At 48.7% G+C, this 23,053-nt stretch overlaps 1 protein-coding gene across 1 annotated transcript in view; it reads right to left on the bottom strand.

Annotated features, from left to right (window-relative positions):
- The window catches only part of LOC134675248 (dedicator of cytokinesis protein 1), a 101,629-nt gene that overhangs the window by 24,408 nt on the left and 54,168 nt on the right, over positions 1-23,053 (bottom strand). The window contains exons 18-24 of the mRNA XM_063533466.1: positions 15,601-15,775; positions 7,311-7,415; positions 5,757-5,927; positions 4,733-4,950; positions 3,658-3,896; positions 2,716-2,868; positions 1,582-1,789 (exon numbers count right to left, since the gene is read on the bottom strand). Of these exons, the coding sequence (XP_063389536.1) occupies positions 1,582-1,789; positions 2,716-2,868; positions 3,658-3,896; positions 4,733-4,950; positions 5,757-5,927; positions 7,311-7,415; positions 15,601-15,775 (1,269 nt within the window). The remainder of the gene's footprint in view (positions 1-1,581; positions 1,790-2,715; positions 2,869-3,657; positions 3,897-4,732; positions 4,951-5,756; positions 5,928-7,310; positions 7,416-15,600; positions 15,776-23,053) is intronic.

Here is a 23,053-nt window from a genome sequence, read left to right on the forward strand (position 1 = left end):
ACAAAAAAACAAACAACGGGTTGCACTCCGGGAGTGCCGGCAGAAGTGAAAACTCAATGACTAGTTCAAAATGTCTGCAGCACTATGTATAATTGACCCATCCTCCTTTCTATTGAAAAACTTTAGTTCTGAAATTGCTGGCCAGTGAGGTTTGTAGCGTTAATTGTTTAAAATTCGAATAGAAATTGTAAAGTTACCTTGCAGACCTCGCATCTAAATATATGTTTTCATGATATTTTGAGTTTTATTCACCAGTACTAGAGTTCACTTTTATTAGTGATTTCATCAAGATGTAGCTTTATTGAATTATATTAGAGTGATATAAAGTTAGAATGTAACTGTGGGATCCTCGTATTTCAGCCCGTACAAGATTAGAACATTGAGCTTTATTGCTTAATATAAAAGTCCAGTTTTAATTAATTGACCTGATTATGATACGTTATGAGTAAAGTTCATTGGTGAATAACATTGTCCGTAACACATGACGTCAACGCGTTACGCGTTACGCTGTCTCGAGTTAATCATTTTTTCCCCACCTCAAAAAGTGCTCAGCGCCGCTAAAGAAGTTTTCACTTCTAAATAAAGACATAAATGACATGGTATGGTAGGTTCTACGTAAAATGAAGCATTAGGGGTGTACTTGGGCGGTTACACTATAAAATAAAGATAGTTTATTATGCAAGTAGGCATATTTCAATGCGCTTATGAACGTCAAATAAAGCTACACCGGTTAACCCTAGGTCTCTACCTCGAGAAGATTACATATAGATTATGGTTTAATACAACTCAGTGTAGTATAATGTATATTGTAACATTATACCTAAATGGATCTGATTCTTTCTACCATATGCACTCGGATATACAGGGTGCTTCCTGTAACAAGAGCAATAAATTAAACTAAAGGCTGTACTCCTCAAACTGACCAACATTTGTTCAGCAACTTTTAAAAATTATGAATCCTTTATACTTCCTCTTTTTCATACAAAATAAATATTGATTTCAATGTACGTTGACATCAGTGTGTTTGACGTTACTTGTCACGCTTTTAACATAACAAAATTTGCAATACATTGCGTCTTAGAATAAACTTTAAAGTGTAATAAAAATCAAAACATGAGTTATTTTCAAAAGTTGCTGAACAAATGTTGGTCAGTTTGAGGAGTACAACCTACAGTTTAATTTATTGCTCCTGTTACAGGAAACACCGTGTATAGCGCCAAGAACTGGATTATATCTGCTTGCATAATATATGTTCTGTTGTATTCAATCATTCTCTTTAGATCCAGTCGATAGATCCAAAATGGATCTAGTGGGAAAAGTTTTTCTTCTTAGAACCAACTTCTTTCCGATGGATCTTTAGAGAAGTTTTTTTAGTAATAGATCCAGTTGAAATGATAAATGGATCTAGTGAGATATTCAATTCGTCGGGTGACAAGTAAAAGTCAATAAGTACTATCAAAAAATTAAAGTAACAATGCACTTTATTACACTTGTAACACGGTTTATTGTCCAATAATTTCAATGGTGTCAGTTAGTGACTTTTGCTTGTCACCCGACGATTTGTTGGTGGTTTTACTGTACCTGTATTGAAGTAATGTATCCAACTGCCTGGCCGCAGCGGCTACCAGCGCTGCGGCGGCCGCGCGTAAACCGCCCGTGGCCGCTTTACAAAGCGCTCCACATAGCGATACGAAACGCGCTCGCCACGCCACGTCACCGCTGCCGCGTTCGACTAACACATCGATTTTGTCTATCAGCTCGCTTTCTAAGTCTTTTAGAGGGCTTTCCGCTGAAAAAAAGAGAAAATATATCATTATCTTTAGGCTAGATATACCTACCAGAGGGCCTACCGCGAACCACGTTCGACGTGTTGCCTCTCTGTCGCACTTTGTAAATTTTTACGTAAGTGTGATAAGGAGGCAAAACATCGTGGTCCGCGGTAGGCCCTCTGGCGTGGCTCACTCCGCGATATCGTCGCATCGCTACAAGTACAAGCGGCCCACACCAATTCTGGTTTCTAGCCACAGTAAAGTAATTGCCACGCACCGATACGGAACGGACGCCTGGTCGCGCTTGCGCTACCTAGGTATATCAGATCTGTCGTAATAGACGCGTTTTGTTAGAGAGTGAACCTTCTGTATCTAAAGTTCGTTTTTTTTAGCATTAGAAATTAGGTAAACAATCTTGATGTGTCTTTTAATTGAAAAACACATTTTAAAAATAAGTTACGGCAAATATGTAACAATTATGATTCTAATACGATCATTTATATTCTTCTGCTTTCATAAGTAATAGTTTTTGAATTTTAAAAAGCGTTTTTCAGTTAAAAGACATGTCAAGATCGCTTACCTTCTTGCAAGTTCTTTCTAATGCTAAAAAAAACGAACTATAGTACTATTATTTATTCTGTGGTTAAACACATATTATACGTCAAGCAGATCTTGTCAGTAGAAAAAGGCGGCAAAAATGTAGGCGCGAAAGGATATCGTCCCATAGCAAATTTAATTTTCGCGCCTTTTTCTACTGACAAGATTTGCTTGAACATCTATAAATTACTTTTTATAGTCTTCGTCGACGCCATCCACGGTTCCACTTCAGCAAATCATCGTTGCTGATATGTCCCCCATTTAATCTCCGCTCTGCTATATCGCAAGTCACTTTGTATAGAATATTAAACAAACAGTGACCCGTTTCATTAGTTTCTAGTGTACTTACAGCTGTCTCCAGTGCTGACGCTATGGTTATACTCTGTCTGCATCATATCAAAGAACAGGGGGATGGTAGTGATCCGGACCTCTTCGTCACAGAGGAAGCTGACCTCGAGGAACGGACCCACCAGACACGGGATGAAGGCGCGCTTGTGGTCACCTGTGGGAATGAAACAAGTATTTATTTATGTTAACCTTTATTGCCCAGTAAATATGGTACAAAAGTAGGATTTAATTTAGCGTCCCTGTCCCCAGTTTAGCTCTGTTTTCCTAGGATAGCGGTGCCGTCATAATATAGCGCCGTCTCCATAGAAAATAATACTAAATATGGATCAGTTTGTATGGAGACGGCTGCTATATGACGGCACCGCTATCTTAGGAAACCAGAGCTGTAGCATACGTATGCTGAAGTAAAATTTGCGGAATTTTCGAAACTACATAGAGTAATTTGCATGGATTTTAGGCGCCCATAAGCTACGGTAACAGCTTACCATCAAGCGGGTCGTAAGCTCGTTTTTCACCGACGTAGTATAAAAAAACTCAGCTTACCCAATGCAAACCACAGGTCTCTCAGTAGTACCGCGGCAGCTCTCCTGACGTCTCCACACACGGCCGCGGCCCTCGCTCGCCTCGCAGCCCGCATCGTCTCCAACTGCAGTGGCTGTGAGGAGGCCACGAGCGGCACATTGAGTGGATGGCTGCGATGCCTTCTGTGTCGGTTTTATCGAGGTCTGTGTGAGTCCACTTACCCAATGCAAACCACAGGTCTCTCAGTAGTACCGCGGCAGCTCTCCTGACGTCTCCACACACCGCCGCGGCCCTCGCACGCCTCGCAGCCCGCATCGTCTCCAACTGCAGTGGTTGTGAGGACGCCACGAGCGGCACATTGAGTGGATGGCTGCGATGCCTTCTGTGTCGGTTTTATCGAGGTCTGTGTGAGTCCACTTACCCAACGCAAACCACAGGTCTCTCAGTAGAACCGCTGCCGCTCTCCTGACGTCTCCACACACCGCCGCGGCCCTCGCTCGCCTCGCAGCCCGCATCGTCTCCAACTGCAGTGGCTGTGAGGATGCTAAGGAGGCGCATGTGTTGAACCACGAGCGGCACATTGAGTGGATGGCTGCGATGCCTTCTGTGTCAGTCTCGTCAATTGATTGGAGGCGGTTGCAGAGAGTTATAGAGATGAGTCTGCAAAGTACAGTACAATATTTGGATCTGTTAGATTTTAAAGGATAAGATAAACGTTGCATCAAGTTTTAGCGTCTAGTGTGTTCGGAAAAAATCGTGAAATGTATGGGATCCATTACATTCTACGACTTTTCACTTTCCGCACAGACTGTAGTAGTCATAATAAGATCGATTCTAACTTTCTCGGTATTAATGTGAACAGAACCGCACCAAACTACAAGGTTTTTCCAAACGATGCAAATAGGTACAGTATATATTAAAATTTATGCAGCTTTGATGTTTTATTTAATGATAAATGATAAGTAACTTTTCCCGAAAGACCAATCGAATATAAACCTTAAATCGGATTCCTAAGGTTGAAATTCTATTGGCGAGTTCGGTAGGTGCACTATGCCTGGAAAAGGGTAAAAAGAACTTCAGACTTACCTGTATTTGAAAAGTCTGTCTGTAGAGTCACCTGCAATAATATATTACTCTTCGAAGGCCGCAAAAATATGTGACACGCTCTTATGGCTCTACAAATAAGATCGTGTCAGATATTTTGGCGGCCTTTGATGTGTGACATATTATTGCAGGTGACTGTACAACTTCAAAGCGTCATATTATCTATGTTAAAAGAAGTTTAAACTGACCTCAAAGCATGCAGCATGACGTAATGCTGCACATGCAGCATGTCTGCCCAATGCGCGCGGAACACCGGCCGCTGCAGCAACGCTTGGAGCAACGCTAGCGCGTCGACCACTAGACTAGCGGAGCCGCCGGTTTCTTGCTCCAACGCTTTCACGACTAGCGCGTATTGCTTTGCGTCCAAAAGGTTAAAAGAAGATTAAACTGACCTCAAAGCATGCAGCATGACGTAATGCTGCACATGCAGCATGTCTGCCCAATGCGCGCGGAACACCGGCCGCTGCAGCAGCGCTTGGAGCAACGCTAGCGCGTCGACCACTAGACTAGCGGAGCCGCCGGTTTCCTGCTCCAACGCTTTCACCACTAGCGCGTATTGCTCTTCGGACATTTGACGGACTATGTCCAGTAGGATGCTGACGATGCGACGCTGAAAAGAACATGAGTATTTAATAATAAGGTTATAGTAAAGACAGGAGTGTCGTATCAAAAAGTCAAAGAGCTGGCGCAAGATAGCGAAAGCTGCAAGATAGTGGAGATACTCCACCGACAAGAGAATAACTCTTAAGTTAATGATGATGATGAAAGACAGGTTGGTTTATTTACTTAGAAACAAAATATGGAACATCTAAATTACCAATAAAGGGTCATCGTTATTCCTCTCATCTCTGATCATGTTAGCGGCTACTCGGAGTACGGTGGGCAACAGGAGTTTACCCAGCCCTGTCGGCCTCTGGAGGCCTACATACTTACCTACTTAGAAACAAAATATGGAACATCTAACTTACCAATAAAGGGTCATCGTTATTCCTCTCATCATGTTAGCGGCTACTCGGAGTACGGTGGGCAACAGGAGTTTCCCCAGCCCTGTCGGCCTCTGGAGGCCTACATATTTACCTACTTAGAAACAAAATATGGAACATCTAACTTACCAATAAAGGGTCATCGTTATTCCTCTCATCTCTCATCATGTTAGCGGCTACTCGGAGTACGGTGGGCAACAGGAGTTTCGCCAGCCCTCCTCTGGTCTCTGGAGGCCTTCAGCCTTACCTACTTAGAAACAAAATATGGAACATCTAACTTACCAATAAAGGGTCATCGTTATTCCTCTCATCTCTCATCATGTTAGCGGCTACTCGGAGTACGGTGGGTAACAGGAGTTTCTCCAGCCCTGTCGGCCTTTGGATGCCTACATCCTTACCTACTTAGAAACAAAATATGGAACATCTAACTTACCAATAAAGGGTCATCGTTATTCCTATCATCTCTCATCATGTTAGCGGCTACTCGGAGTACGGTGGGCAACAGGAGTTTCGCCAGCTCCCCTCTGTCGGCCTCTACGGGGCCTACGTCGTCTCTGGCTAGCAGTGTGACAAGTTCGCCTAGCGTTTCCACGCATAGCTCCACCTGGATTTTAGAAAAGTTTTTTATATGAATTTGAAATAGAGTTACTAGTAAATGACTTGTGATGTGGCGTGTGGCAATTTAAATTTTACCGGCATTATTGTATGCCTAACATTTAATCATTTTTAACATAAAATCCTGTTTAACCTTTTGGTCGCCAATGACGGATATATCGGCACCACAGGTCCAACGCCAAAGACTGATTAATCTGTAACTGACCACAGAGCAACATAGACCTACGTGCTTAAAAATAAAGTTCAATTTCAGTTTTGACACTTCGGTGACGTGGCGTCCGAGTGACAGCTTTTGTGTTTGACACGGCATCGAAAAGGTTAAAACCTCGAAAAGTCAAGTGATTATAGGACTGTTTTTGACATACATTTTGCTGTGTAAATATTTTGAGCAGCTGTGTGGCCGATATCTTTTAATTTCAAGGATTTATTTAACACTGCGTCGTTGTTATGTAAATTCAGTAAAAGGAATCTCAAGTTGTACATTTAGAACATTATAGTGTAATCTTGTGACAATATATGGTAGATGTGTTCTGTTTATGTTCAAACTGACCTTTTGCGCTGACAAGCTGCATTCCATCAAATGGTTGAATTATTAATAATGTCATACCAATCACTAAAAACAAGCTGTTTCCCTTTGGAATAAATTATATCAAACAAACTCATCAACCTAATAGACTACATGACTACAATTGAAACATATAATAAGAAATCATTGTCCATGTCATCACGGCAGCATTATTTAAGCTTAAAAGAAATGCCTAATGGCTTGAGATCTTGTAGTTTGTGAAAAATCTGACAAATCAGTCAAAATGGAATTCTTCCGAAATCCGAAGAAACCATTTATTTATGAACAAAGCCACTCCACAACACTTTATCTCGTTTTGTTGGCTTTGCCATTTTGCCAAACTGAGCAACATTCGAGCGAGTAACTTGTAGTCTATTACGCCTCTTGATTTGTATTCACAACCTGTCATAAACCTCATAAAGTCAACCAACAGAAAGCCTTAGTGTAAGGCCTGAGTGGACGCTCGAAGCGGAGCGTTCGGCGGGGCGTGCAGCGTAGCGTCGGGCTCACAAGTGATTTGAGCAGCGTGCACTAAGGCCGCTCCTATACGTTTGCATTTGTTTAACATACACGCCTCACGCCCCGCCCCGCTGCACGCTCAACTCGAGCGTCCACTCAGGCCTTACACTTACTCCAAGGCGATATAGACGTCTTATATTTGAATATACTATGGTTTCATTTGGGATACACCTCGACCGATCGGGATCTTTTGAGTAACACATTATGGTCGCACTTAACTATTCAATCATAGACCTTATAACAACGGCATAAGGTCCACCAACGACCGGTTTAGAGTGGAATACATACGATTTGCTGATGCTGCGTAGGGTCGTGGAGACGCGACGAGTCCGCGCCGAGCAGCCGGGCCGCCTTGTCCACCGAGCGAGACTTGTGCGCCGCCTCGCGGTCCAGCTGTCACACCCGATAGCTTGGTGCAACGATACCCGATACGAAGGTGCGAAATATGATGCTGACGCGATTGGGACATGATCGACCGGGCGGCAAACTTTTGGTGCCGCGGTTTGTCGACCCCTGACCTACGCTACAGTAAGGCCGCGGACTGCAGGCAAGCGGCGCTCGGCGTAGAGCGGTAAATCAAGGCCATCGACATCGCGCTCGACCAAACATACGTATGAAAAATGTAATAGGGGCTTTTAGAAAAAGTGTAATTTACTTTTTGTCGAAATCAAACAACTTTTGGGTGATTTGGGCTCAGAATCAAGAGTAATATTGATTTAAACATAGAAAAAAAATGTCCCTAATTTTTCATACAATTTTTGGTGGTCAGTTTTGTGACGCATTTTCCGTCACAAAACTGACCACCAAAAATTGTATGAAAAATTAGGGATTTACAGATTTTTGGGGCATTGTTTTTCCTTTTTAAATCGATAATCCTTATGATTCTAAATAGAATTAAACTAAAAGTAGACGGTTTTTCGAAAAAAAAAAGTAAATGGTACCTACACTTTCAAGTGAAAATGTCCATAAACAGTCTTGATCTCTCACTCACTGTGCTGCGCGTCGCTTACGCCCAGTCCGCGGCTTAATACATTTTATTTTTATCGCGCAAAAAACTTGATAATTTGATAAATATGCTGGATAGACATATATTCTCATTTCGTATCGGGTATCCTGTACAAGCGTACACCAAATTTAATGCAGACTGGTCATTTTAACCTTGTAATCATTCTTGTTTATTATTTTGCCATGTCAAATCATGGGATTAGTTGTCAAGCGGACCCCAGGCTCTTATGAGCCGTGGCGAAATGCCGGGATAACGCGAGGAAGAAGATTATTTAGCCATGTCAGCAATTCAATTAAATTTAAAATGACCAGCGACATTCACGTTTGACAGTGTCTCGAACTGTCAAACGTGAAACATGCGACAACATCAAGAATTTGCACACAATTTAAGTGAGCGACATCGAAGGCTCATGTTAAAATGTTTTATTTTTTAAACACCAATATCAATAATCATTGCATTGTTATGTTTCGTTATTTAAATATAGGGTTTTAAAATATATTAGATATTAGTAAATTCAACTCGTCGTTTTTATACTTTTGACAAATTTTAACTGATTAATTCTAGACATGAACTTCACTAAAACGTGCTTTATTTATTTTATAATTCTTTTGAAAAAAAATTGCAGTGTCAGGATGTCCTGGGGCCCATTTGTCGAACGATATTAGACTAATATTATTAGTCCACGAACTGTCAAATCGTATGGGTTGTCATGACAACACACTAATAATATTAGACTAATGTCGTTCGAGAAATGGGCCCCTAATCATTTGTTTTATTAATAATGAGAATAACTTTATTAATAATTGTTATTTAAGGCATTGTTTAAAATAAATTGGTAAAAATAGACCAGTTGAATTTACGGCAAACTTAAAAATACTTATAATACGAGAAATAAATAAATAAACGGTTTCATTTAAATATAATAAAGTACTAAACATGTGGTAGAAGGAATACGAAAGTGAAATGATGTTTGAGAAATATAAGTGATGTGGAAGTTTAAGTGATAACTTGGTTATAATTTATTAATTATTAATTAATGATTAGTTACTGAAACATAGACCAGGACACACATCTATCTAACCCTTTAAAAAACCCCTTCCTTCCCTTATAACTACCCTTGTACTTGTAGGTACCCTATACTTGGAAATGATGTTAGCCGTCCCACCATTTTATTAGTTTTATAACCCTTTGATTATCTCTATGTGATGACTGGTGTAAACCAGTGTAATTCGAAATATGCAGAAAGTTAATTTTATTATTTTTTATTTTAAGTTTATAATGTAATTTTTGACGATCATGATGAGAAGATAAACATAATTTTGACGAATGTAGCAAATTTATAGTGTAATTTTCATCTTGAAATAAAGAAATCTAAATGTAAGTAATAAATTTATATATTTTTTTTTCTGTAATTTAAAGTAAATAACGACATTACCAAATGTTGATAAGGTATTGTTTTCTTTTAAATAAAAAAAAAATCTTATTTAATATTCTTATTCTTAAATAAAGTATTTGAAAAACATCTTCTGTTATACAAGAATTATATTTTTGTAACTTTAGTACTTGCTTGAATAAAATATTATGAGATATATAAGAATTCAACTAATCGAGGAAAAATTTATGTGCGAAATTGTAACTCGAACGAGTGAAGCCCTTAGCACTGCACTGCGATTTCCCAACGCCTACTAAGGCTAAACAACATAAAACATTAAGACATTTTCTCACAATTTCTGTGCGAGAGAGACAGGTACAGTCAACTATAAAAATATGCGTGCACAAATCATATCAAAAATATGTCCCATAGCTCTTATGTCAGTGAATTAAGAACTATGGGACATGTTATTGAATAAGTTGGCTACACCCATATTTTTACAGTTGACTGTACATAACCCAAAAAAAACTGGTCTACTTGAAACACTGGAAGAACACACACAGGTGACCACACAACATGCACACACGTGGACACACATAAATATATTGTTAGTGTACATATAATATTAACAAATAGATCCAGATAATGGTGTTAAGATTTTGTGATGTTATTCATTTAATTTTTGTGTTTTTTGAAGTTAGAGTATTTTTTTGTGTGCAAGTCTCATGATGCGGGTGCGACTCGGACTGTTGAGGTGTTAATGACGACGACGGACACACACACACACAAACATACATTCACACGAGATTCTTACAATGTCCTCTAGCCGCCCATACGTCAAACCTTGCCAAGCAAAATTAAATTTTATTTTGTCAACACAAAGTTCAAATTATAATGGAACAGGATACCTTTTCATAGATCTCTGGGCGGCTAAAGGTTAAGAATAAGGCAGCAAATTGCATTTCATAATTACGTGAACGTCAGAAAAGCCCAGATAACCACTGGCCAACTGTACTTGATTCCAATCACCAACTTGACATCTGACATTGACAATATGGCATATGTCAAGAAGATGGTTTAGACGTCCGTGAAAATTCGTATCAAGATATAGAAATATACGTAGCAAAAATTAAACTAGGTACTATCAAATGCAATTAACCTTGTAAGTTAGTTATGAATATATACCATGCCAAATCGTTTTATAGTACGTTATGTGAACAATTAAAATTATCCTATTGGAAAAAATATAAAACCAAGCAATATTTTTTATAACTTGAATAGATTTTGCTCTTAGTCGCCATTAGATATATCGGAGCGGCTAAGGTGCTCATAAATATCTGAACACGCCTCTATTGTCAGGGCGTTAGAGCGCGTGCTCAGATATTGTGAACACCTTGGCCGCTCCGATATATCTGGTGGCGACTGTATAACAAAACATGACGACCGAAAATGTTAAGGGGCCCACTGATTAACAGTCCGCCGGACGGTATCGGCCTGTCAATTAGAACAAAATTTTGACAGTTCCGAACACTGACAGGCCGATACCGTCCGGCGGACTGTTAATCAGTGGGCCCCTTTAAATGATTGAGACAGAAACAATGTAATAGTTAACTTGTTTGTATAGCATGATTGTAGTAATTTAGTATTTTTAGTGCAAACATTAGTTTTTTTATATGATTTCTTTATGTCTTTATGTATGCAATGTATGCATCTACGTTTTGTACTTCACCTATAAATGAAATACATAGCTCAATAAAGTAAGTAATTGTAATTTACGTATATAAAATTTATTTTTTCTCGCATAACATCAAAAAGAAGTCTTAATATACAAGAATAAACAAAACAGTTTTTAATTTTTGTGTATAAGTTTTTGGGAGTGAAACATGACACGTTTACAAACACGTATGAAATTAGGTACGTCATGTCACAAGGCACAACAAGAATCATTTGACAACAGGACTGTGTGTGAAAAAACTCCGTCACAGTTTATTCTTGTAAGCGCCACTTGCATCATCCCAATAACCCGGAGTTAACCGAATAAACCGTTAACCCAGTGTAAAATTGTACTGGTAACCATGGTAACTCCAGGTTTAACTGGTTAACCCCGTGTTATTGAATGGTGCAACTGGCCCTAAGACGTTACATTGTTAGTTCCACACATGTGTCTAACTAAATATAACAATTTTGATTCTTATGGTAACATTCCATTTCTGACCGCAGCTGTACTACTGGTACTGAACGCGCCGGTGTTATTGTCAATTCCCATAGTAAAATGAACAGTAATGCAGCTGTCGTTGGAAATGGACTGTCACCTTTATCCAGTGTAGTGCTGGTGAAAGTTATGTGCCTTTAAAAAAAGCATTATAACAAATTTGCATTCCAATAACCACAGTACAAGAACAGTAGTGAATCTTCATAGAAATGTGCCGCTGCCGGCTTGAATGTGTGCGTGCGCGCCGGACGCCGTGTACGCACGCGCTGCCACGCACACATTAGCATAAAATACGGGGGAATACGGTGGCGGCAGTGTGGGCTGTACCGCGACTTTGATCGCGTGCATTCGAGTACATACGCTGCCCACCCGCTCGCATTTGTCTGCTCTCGGTAGGCCTCAGTACAGCTCGCCGCGGTCGTATTGTATTGTAGGAACAATTGCATCAAAAGTCAGAATCGCACATGTGACACCCTTAATATAGGAACATCCATTGCCTACGAATACCGCTTAGCGTTACTTGTTAGTCTCCATAGGCTACGGTGGCTAAAATCGAGAAAAAAACTCTTTAAAAATTGAATTTAGCGCTACACAAGTACCAGGGCCTCATGAGTTACGAGAAGGTGTCGTTGACCCGCCGTGGGGCGCGGGGCGCGGCGGCCGGGTCGCGTTTCAGTATGAAGGTACAAATAAAAGTGACAACCCTAAGCGCCAACGCAAGAGTAGGCAAATAACTTGCCGAGCGGCCTTAGATTCACTACTGTTCTTAGTGTACTGTGCAATAACGCTCAAATGGATACCACCGTTACTGCCTGCTGAAGTGCTGAACCTTCAGAATTCATTTCAATTTATATTAATTTCCGCGGGTGGCTAGTGTAGTGACGCATGTAATACCTATACGAGCACACATGTCGTAGTCAGATCGTATAATCCGCCGTATTACATTACGGCTAGCTGTTTTCAAAAACAGGGGCGTTTTGAAATGCGGCGGTTCGACGATTAGCCGGATTGTCATTGCGATACGTTCTTCAATAAGGCGGCCCACGTTTAGCCGCATCGTACATTGTAGAGTGACCAGTTCTTTCGGTCGCCTTCGTAACCGGAGTTTGACAATGTTTGCAATTTAATTTATTTCTACCATGGTCCCACCGCACTACATGTGTTTCTTTTCCAAAACATTTCCGTCACAACTTAAATAGACGGAGCCCCGCAAGCGGGGCTCCTATTTCTGGGCGGTTTGCCCTTCGGGCATCTGAAGTTACCTAACGAACCTAACCTAATTACCTACCTACGCTTTTTTCCCCAAAGTGTAATGTTTTCACGGACGTCTCACTTAATCAATAGGTAGGTAGGTTAGGTTCGTTAGGTAGCTTCAGATGCCCGAAGGGCAAACCGCTCAGAAATAGGAGCCCCGCGAAGCGGGGCTCCGTCTAGTTAAGTTGCGGAGGAAATTTTTTTTTTGAAAAGAAACAGTCCGACAAACTCCAGATTTGATGGACACCCCAGCGTTTGTCAGGCAGCGGCACGAGTGTTAAAAATGGGAACTAAAAACTGTCAAAGCGGCGGCTAATGACTCGCTGTATTACATTACGGCTAGCCGTGTTGAAGAACGTATGGCGCCGAATACATTCCGGCGGATTCTCATTCAGCCGCATTCAATACGGCTAATCGTTAAACCGCCGCATTTCAAAACGCCCCTGTTTTTGAAAACGGCTAGCCGTAATGTAATACGGCGGATTATACAATCCGACTGCGACACACATATGGCGTTCAAATTACATTTAAAGTCCAGGCGGCGTAGCACGGTCGCGTTTTTATCCCTTGTCACCATGCCTGTCACGTTCTAACAAGTGGGTGAGTGCGAAAGGGACGCGCATAGTGATAGTAGATAAAAATGGAACCGTGCTGCGCCCGCAGGGGTTAACATGGTGTAATGTGCAATCAAAGTATTCTTTTGAATACTTAAAATTGCTAAAAATATTGTAACTTTTTGTTACAGGTTGATTCACGAAAGTTGGCACGAATGGAATGAACGAAACTTCATTGTTCTTCTCATACAGATCAGTGATCAGATCTGTAACGGTATATAGTCAGAGCCACCATTTTATTGGTTAATGTGACACACATAGACATTTTCATTCACTCATTCATTCCATTCATATGAATCGACCTGTACTTAAATTAAAAACTACATTTCACGGACGCGTTATAGTTTAGTATACACAAACAACACAAATATTGTGCCAAACAGTCAACATGCATCGACATGCGTGCTTACCTCAGTACCGGAGCCGACATATACACGCCTGCCAGGCGACTTTAGACTCTAATACTAGCGAATTTGGGAACATTTTACACATACAAAAGAAAGTACGAGCTTTTACATTTAGGGCCAACCCACACTAGCATATTTTGAGCGTCGGCATCTAGTCAGCGCTATGGAAAATGGCGTCGCTGCGCAGTTGCGTCAACGTTGCGTCGAGCAGCGGCCATAGAGTTGACTAGACGCCGACGCTCGGGAGACGCTAGTGTGGGGTAGCCCTTAAAAATAAAGCTAGAGTTAGACCAAGAAAAGTCTGCAGCGATTTTGGTAGCCCACGCAGTGCATATGTTATTTCAAACTTCTATGAAATTATGAAGTATAAATAACACTGGCACTCCGTGGGCTATCAAAATCGATGCAGACTTTTCTTGGTCGAACTATGAACATTTACATAGTGGTTTCAAAGTAAGTCCTTTGCACTGAAATTAATATAAGCCTACAAAATGTATGACGGTTTTCTTAAATGTGACTCTTTATAAAAGGTTCCAAATTCGCTCGCATTGGGTCTGTCACCTATTTTCTGTTGCTACGAGCCAATCATGTGGTGCTGTGCATTGCAACATTTTATCACAACAAAAAGAGACTCAACTACTTTACATTAAGGTTCAAATTAACATGCTATATATTTTTGCGATAAAAGGTAATGATTAAAAATCAAAATTATACCTTATGCTTTAGAACATTAGAGTCCGTTTTTCTGTGATATAAATGTTGTTTAAATAAAAAGTGTACATACCATTTCGAAGTTTAGAGACACGGACGGACAAATGTTATTACATAGGAGGACGCCACATTTACTATTGTTATATACCCATAACAAGAATGGTTTCTGATATGGTTTATATATGTAATTATGTATAACTAAAAATTGTGTGCAATAGCACATTTATAAAATAACAAAAACTTTAATAATTAAGTACGTAGTTAATTATTTGGGAAATTAAATTTATAAATTGTGGTTTTTTTTTCATTGTTGAAAGTAAATAGACATTGTTTCATAATTATGTTGCAATTTAGAATGACACCTGAGTTGGTTTACTGACCACTTGCATGCTAAGGGAAAACGAGAAAATGAGTTACTGTATACTGTCGTCGTCATATTTAGAAATAAATATTTAAAATCTAAAGTATCATCTACTGAAACGTTATCGGTTTTTTTTTTCAGAACAATATTATAAACGAGAAAAAATCCGTTTAGTTATTATTAAATAGAAAAAAGACAACGTGTAAATATATCGGTATCGATTTGGATTATAAATCTCAACGTAATTTGATAATCATAGTTATGTTTAACCATAAATCAAGTATGGAATTATAACATGGGGCAAACAAAACATGTAACGCTTTATCAAACTGTATGAACATTAAGAGCCAGTTGCTCCAACCACATTTGGCAGACTGATCGACGTCAGCCAGCGCGCCCCGGCGCTTTACTATGAAATTTTCCATAGATAAAAATTTAGAGAATTCTTTACCGATACTAACAATTTGGTGCAATTAGGGAATGCTCCCGGCACTGAGTTTGTATGGCGAGAACCGGGAATTCCCGGTTCCGGTACTGTATTTGTATGGAAAGCCATTACCGGGAGCACTCCCTAGGTGCAACCGACCCTAAGTTTCCCCTAGCATACTCCAGGCCGGTAAGGTTCCAAGCTGTACACTCACCTCCACCTTCTCCATGAGCAGCGCCTTGACGGTGTGGGCGACGTGCGGCGCCAGCAGCGCGCGCGCCGGCGCGGCTTGTGCCAGCGCGCCGCGCACCAGCTCGAGCAGCGCGAGCATGCGCTGCTTGCCGAGCCGCGCCAGCGGCAGCGCCTCCAGCGCACGCACCACCAGCGCGCTGGGGACATATTGTCAAACGTTCATTAACCATTCAGCACTTGTGCGAGCGCGCCGCGCACCAGCTCGAGCAGCGCGAGCATGCGCTGCTTGCCGAGCCGCGCCAGCGGCAGCGCCTCCAGCGCACGCACCACCAGCGCGCTGGGGACATATTGTCAAACGTTCATTAACCATTCAGCACTTGTGCGAGCGCGCCGCGCACCAGCTCGAGCAGCGCGAGCATGCGCTGCTTGCCGAGCCGCGCCAGCGGCAGCGCCTCCAGCGCACGCACCACCAGCGCGCTGGGGACATATTGTCAAACGTTCATTAACCATTCAGCACTTGTGCGAGCGCGCCGCGCACCAGCTCGAGCAGCGCGAGCATGCGCTGCTTGCCGAGCCGCGCCAGCGGCAGCGCCTCCAGCGCACGCACCACCAGCGCGCTGGGGACATATTGTCAAACGTTCATTAACCATTCAGCACTTGTGCGAGCGCGCCGCGCACCAGCTCGAGCAGCGCGAGCATGCGCTGCTTGCCGAGCCGCGCCAGCGGCAGCGCCTCCAGCGCACGCACCACCAGCGCGCTGGGGACATATTGTCAAACGTTCATTAACCATTCAGCACTTGTGCGAGCGCGCCGCGCACCAGCTCGAGCAGCGCGAGCATGCGCTGCTTGCCGAGCCGCGCCAGCGGCAGCGCCTCCAGCGCACGCACCACCAGCGCGCTGGGGACATATTGTCAAACGTTCATTAACCATTCAGCACTTGTGCGAGCGCGCCGCGCACCAGCTCGAGCAGCGCGAGCATGCGCTGCTTGCCGAGCCGCGCCAGCGGCAGCGCCTCCAGCGCACGCACCACCAGCGCGCTGGGGACATATTGTCAAACGTTCATTAACCATTCAGCACTTGTGCGAGCGCGCCGCGCACCAGCTCGAGCAGCGCGAGCATGCGCTGCTTGCCGAGCCGCGCCAGCGGCAGCGCCTCCAGCGCACGCACCACCAGCGCGCTGGGGACATATTGTCAAACGTTCATTAACCATTCAGCACTTGTGCGAGCGCGCCGCGCACCAGCTCGAGCAGCGCGAGCATGCGCTGCTTGCCGAGCCGCGCCAGCGGCAGCGCCTCCAGCGCACGCACCACCAGCGCGCTGGGGACATATTGTCAAACGTTCATTAACCATTCAGCACTTGTGCGAGCGCGCCGCGCACCAGCTCGAGCAGCGCGAGCATGCGCTGCTTGCCGAGCCGCGCCAGCGGCAGCGCCTCCAGCGCACGCACCACCAGCGCGCTGGGGACATATTGTCAAACGTTCATTAACCATTCAGCACTTGTGCGAGCGCGCCGCGCACCAGCTCGAGCAGCGCGAGCATGCGCTGCTTGCCGAGCCGCGCCAGCGGCAGCGCCTCCAGCGCACGCACCACCAGCGCGCTGGGGACATATTGTCAAACGTTCATTAACCATTCAGCACTTGTGCGAGCGCGCCGCGCACCAGCTCGAGCAGCGCGAGCATGCGCTGCTTGCCGAGCCGCGCCAGCGGCAGCGCCTCCAGCGCACGCACCACCAGCGCGCTGGGGACATATTGTCAAACGTTCATTAACCATTCAGCACTTGTGCGAGCGCGCCGCGCACCAGCTCGAGCAGCGCGAGCATGCGCTGCTTGCCGAGCCGCGCCAGCGGCAGCGCCTCCAGCGCACGCACCACCAGCGCGCTGGGGACATATTGTCAAACGTTCATTAACCATTCAGCACTTGTGCGAGCGCGCCGCGCACCAGCTCGAGCAGCGCGAGCATGCGCTGCTTGCCGAGCCGCGCCAGCGGCAGCGCCTCCAGCGCACGCACCACCAGCGCGCTGGGGACATATTGTCAAACGTTCATTAACCATTCAGCACTTGTGCGAGCGCGCCGCGCACCAGCTCGAGCAGCGCGAGCATGCGCTGCTTGCCGAGCCGCGCCAGCGGCAGCGCCTCCAGCGCACGCACCACCAGCGCGCTGGGGACATATTGTCAAACGTTCATTAACCATTCAGCACTTGTGCGAGCGCGCCGCGCACCAGCTCGAGCAGCGCGAGCATGCGCTGCTTGCCGAGCCGCGCCAGCGGCAGCGCCTCCAGCGCACGCACCACCAGCGCGCTGGGGACATATTGTCAAACGTTCATTAACCATTCAGCACTTGTGCGAGCGCGCCGCGCACCAGCTCGAGCAGCGCGAGCATGCGCTGCTTGCCGAGCCGCGCCAGCGGCAGCGCCTCCAGCGCACGCACCACCAGCGCGCTGGGGACATATTGTCAAACGTTCATTAACCATTCAGCACTTGTGCGAGCGCGCCGCGCACCAGCTCGAGCAGCGCGAGCATGCGCTGCTTGCCGAGCCGCGCCAGCGGCAGCGCCTCCAGCGCACGCACCACCAGCGCGCTGGGGACATATTGTCAAACGTTCATTAACCATTCAGCACTTGTGCGAGCGCGCCGCGCACCAGCTCGAGCAGCGCGAGCATGCGCTGCTTGCCGAGCCGCGCCAGCGGCAGCGCCTCCAGCGCACGCACCACCAGCGCGCTGGGGACATATTGTCAAACGTTCATTAACCATTCAGCACTTGTGCGAGCGCGCCGCGCACCAGCTCGAGCAGCGCGAGCATGCGCTGCTTGCCGAGCCGCGCCAGCGGCAGCGCCTCCAGCGCACGCACCACCAGCGCGCTGGGGACATATTGTCAAACGTTCATTAACCATTCAGCACTTGTGCGAGCGCGCCGCGCACCAGCTCGAGCAGCGCGAGCATGCGCTGCTTGCCGAGCCGCGCCAGCGGCAGCGCCTCCAGCGCACGCACCACCAGCGCGCTGGGGACATATTGTCAAACGTTCATTAACCATTCAGCACTTGTGCGAGCGCGCCGCGCACCAGCTCGAGCAGCGCGAGCATGCGCTGCTTGCCGAGCCGCGCCAGCGGCAGCGCCTCCAGCGCACGCACCACCAGCGCGCTGGGGACATATTGTCAAACGTTCATTAACCATTCAGCACTTGTGCGAGCGCGCCGCGCACCAGCTCGAGCAGCGCGAGCATGCGCTGCTTGCCGAGCCGCGCCAGCGGCAGCGCCTCCAGCGCACGCACCACCAGCGCGCTGGGGACATATTGTCAAACGTTCATTAACCATTCAGCACTTGTGCGAGCGCGCCGCGCACCAGCTCGAGCAGCGCGAGCATGCGCTGCTTGCCGAGCCGCGCCAGCGGCAGCGCCTCCAGCGCACGCACCACCAGCGCGCTGGGGACATATTGTCAAACGTTCATTAACCATTCAGCACTTGTGCGAGCGCGCCGCGCACCAGCTCGAGCAGCGCGAGCATGCGCTGCTTGCCGAGCCGCGCCAGCGGCAGCGCCTCCAGCGCACGCACCACCAGCGCGCTGGGGACATATTGTCAAACGTTCATTAACCATTCAGCACTTGTGCGAGCGCGCCGCGCACCAGCTCGAGCAGCGCGAGCATGCGCTGCTTGCCGAGCCGCGCCAGCGGCAGCGCCTCCAGCGCACGCACCACCAGCGCGCTGGGGACATATTGTCAAACGTTCATTAACCATTCAGCACTTGTGCGAGCGCGCCGCGCACCAGCTCGAGCAGCGCGAGCATGCGCTGCTTGCCGAGCCGCGCCAGCGGCAGCGCCTCCAGCGCACGCACCACCAGCGCGCTGGGGACATATTGTCAAACGTTCATTAACCATTCAGCACTTGTGCGAGCGCGCCGCGCACCAGCTCGAGCAGCGCGAGCATGCGCTGCTTGCCGAGCCGCGCCAGCGGCAGCGCCTCCAGCGCACGCACCACCAGCGCGCTGGGGACATATTGTCAAACGTTCATTAACCATTCAGCACTTGTGCGAGCGCGCCGCGCACCAGCTCGAGCAGCGCGAGCATGCGCTGCTTGCCGAGCCGCGCCAGCGGCAGCGCCTCCAGCGCACGCACCACCAGCGCGCTGGGGACATATTGTCAAACGTTCATTAACCATTCAGCACTTGTGCGAGCGCGCCGCGCACCAGCTCGAGCAGCGCGAGCATGCGCTGCTTGCCGAGCCGCGCCAGCGGCAGCGCCTCCAGCGCACGCACCACCAGCGCGCTGGGGACATATTGTCAAACGTTCATTAACCATTCAGCACTTGTGCGAGCGCGCCGCGCACCAGCTCGAGCAGCGCGAGCATGCGCTGCTTGCCGAGCCGCGCCAGCGGCAGCGCCTCCAGCGCACGCACCACCAGCGCGCTGGGGACATATTGTCAAACGTTCATTAACCATTCAGCACTTGTGCGAGCGCGCCGCGCACCAGCTCGAGCAGCGCGAGCATGCGCTGCTTGCCGAGCCGCGCCAGCGGCAGCGCCTCCAGCGCACGCACCACCAGCGCGCTGGGGACATATTGTCAAACGTTCATTAACCATTCAGCACTTGTGCGAGCGCGCCGCGCACCAGCTCGAGCAGCGCGAGCATGCGCTGCTTGCCGAGCCGCGCCAGCGGCAGCGCCTCCAGCGCACGCACCACCAGCGCGCTGGGGACATATTGTCAAACGTTCATTAACCATTCAGCACTTGTGCGAGCGCGCCGCGCACCAGCTCGAGCAGCGCGAGCATGCGCTGCTTGCCGAGCCGCGCCAGCGGCAGCGCCTCCAGCGCACGCACCACCAGCGCGCTGGGGACATATTGTCAAACGTTCATTAACCATTCAGCACTTGTGCGAGCGCGCCGCGCACCAGCTCGAGCAGCGCGAGCATGCGCTGCTTGCCGAGCCGCGCCAGCGGCAGCGCCTCCAGCGCACGCACCACCAGCGCGCTGGGGACATATTGTCAAACGTTCATTAACCATTCAGCACTTGTGCGAGCGCGCCGCGCACCAGCTCGAGCAGCGCGAGCATGCGCTGCTTGCCGAGCCGCGCCAGCGGCAGCGCCTCCAGCGCACGCACCACCAGCGCGCTGGGGACATATTGTCAAACGTTCATTAACCATTCAGCACTTGTGCGAGCGCGCCGCGCACCAGCTCGAGCAGCGCGAGCATGCGCTGCTTGCCGAGCCGCGCCAGCGGCAGCGCCTCCAGCGCACGCACCACCAGCGCGCTGGGGACATATTGTCAAACGTTCATTAACCATTCAGCACTTGTGCGAGCGCGCCGCGCACCAGCTCGAGCAGCGCGAGCATGCGCTGCTTGCCGAGCCGCGCCAGCGGCAGCGCCTCCAGCGCACGCACCACCAGCGCGCTGGGGACATATTGTCAAACGTTCATTAACCATTCAGCACTTGTGCGAGCGCGCCGCGCACCAGCTCGAGCAGCGCGAGCATGCGCTGCTTGCCGAGCCGCGCCAGCGGCAGCGCCTCCAGCGCACGCACCACCAGCGCGCTGGGGACATATTGTCAAACGTTCATTAACCATTCAGCACTTGTGCGAGCGCGCCGCGCACCAGCTCGAGCAGCGCGAGCATGCGCTGCTTGCCGAGCCGCGCCAGCGGCAGCGCCTCCAGCGCACGCACCACCAGCGCGCTGGGGACATATTGTCAAACGTTCATTAACCATTCAGCACTTGTGCGAGCGCGCCGCGCACCAGCTCGAGCAGCGCGAGCATGCGCTGCTTGCCGAGCCGCGCCAGCGGCAGCGCCTCCAGCGCACGCACCACCAGCGCGCTGGGGACATATTGTCAAACGTTCATTAACCATTCAGCACTTGTGCGAGCGCGCCGCGCACCAGCTCGAGCAGCGCGAGCATGCGCTGCTTGCCGAGCCGCGCCAGCGGCAGCGCCTCCAGCGCACGCACCACCAGCGCGCTGGGGACATATTGTCAAACGTTCATTAACCATTCAGCACTTGTGCGAGCGCGCCGCGCACCAGCTCGAGCAGCGCGAGCATGCGCTGCTTGCCGAGCCGCGCCAGCGGCAGCGCCTCCAGCGCACGCACCACCAGCGCGCTGGGGACATATTGTCAAACGTTCATTAACCATTCAGCACTTGTGCGAGCGCGCCGCGCACCAGCTCGAGCAGCGCGAGCATGCGCTGCTTGCCGAGCCGCGCCAGCGGCAGCGCCTCCAGCGCACGCACCACCAGCGCGCTGGGGACATATTGTCAAACGTTCATTAACCATTCAGCACTTGTGCGAGCGCGCCGCGCACCAGCTCGAGCAGCGCGAGCATGCGCTGCTTGCCGAGCCGCGCCAGCGGCAGCGCCTCCAGCGCACGCACCACCAGCGCGCTGGGGACATATTGTCAAACGTTCATTAACCATTCAGCACTTGTGCGAGCGCGCCGCGCACCAGCTCGAGCAGCGCGAGCATGCGCTGCTTGCCGAGCCGCGCCAGCGGCAGCGCCTCCAGCGCACGCACCACCAGCGCGCTGGGGACATATTGTCAAACGTTCATTAACCATTCAGCACTTGTGCGAGCGCGCCGCGCACCAGCTCGAGCAGCGCGAGCATGCGCTGCTTGCCGAGCCGCGCCAGCGGCAGCGCCTCCAGCGCACGCACCACCAGCGCGCTGGGGACATATTGTCAAACGTTCATTAACCATTCAGCACTTGTGCGAGCGCGCCGCGCACCAGCTCGAGCAGCGCGAGCATGCGCTGCTTGCCGAGCCGCGCCAGCGGCAGCGCCTCCAGCGCACGCACCACCAGCGCGCTGGGGACATATTGTCAAACGTTCATTAACCATTCAGCACTTGTGCGAGCGCGCCGCGCACCAGCTCGAGCAGCGCGAGCATGCGCTGCTTGCCGAGCCGCGCCAGCGGCAGCGCCTCCAGCGCACGCACCACCAGCGCGCTGGGGACATATTGTCAAACGTTCATTAACCATTCAGCACTTGTGCGAGCGCGCCGCGCACCAGCTCGAGCAGCGCGAGCATGCGCTGCTTGCCGAGCCGCGCCAGCGGCAGCGCCTCCAGCGCACGCACCACCAGCGCGCTGGGGACATATTGTCAAACGTTCATTAACCATTCAGCACTTGTGCGAGCGCGCCGCGCACCAGCTCGAGCAGCGCGAGCATGCGCTGCTTGCCGAGCCGCGCCAGCGGCAGCGCCTCCAGCGCACGCACCACCAGCGCGCTGGGGACATATTGTCAAACGTTCATTAACCATTCAGCACTTGTGCGAGCGCGCCGCGCACCAGCTCGAGCAGCGCGAGCATGCGCTGCTTGCCGAGCCGCGCCAGCGGCAGCGCCTCCAGCGCACGCACCACCAGCGCGCTGGGGACATATTGTCAAACGTTCATTAACCATTCAGCACTTGTGCGAGCGCGCCGCGCACCAGCTCGAGCAGCGCGAGCATGCGCTGCTTGCCGAGCCGCGCCAGCGGCAGCGCCTCCAGCGCACGCACCACCAGCG

The sequence above is a fragment of the Cydia fagiglandana genome, chromosome 21 (genome assembly GCF_963556715.1).
Source record: "Cydia fagiglandana chromosome 21, ilCydFagi1.1, whole genome shotgun sequence".
NCBI lineage: Eukaryota > Metazoa > Arthropoda > Insecta > Lepidoptera > Tortricidae > Cydia > Cydia fagiglandana.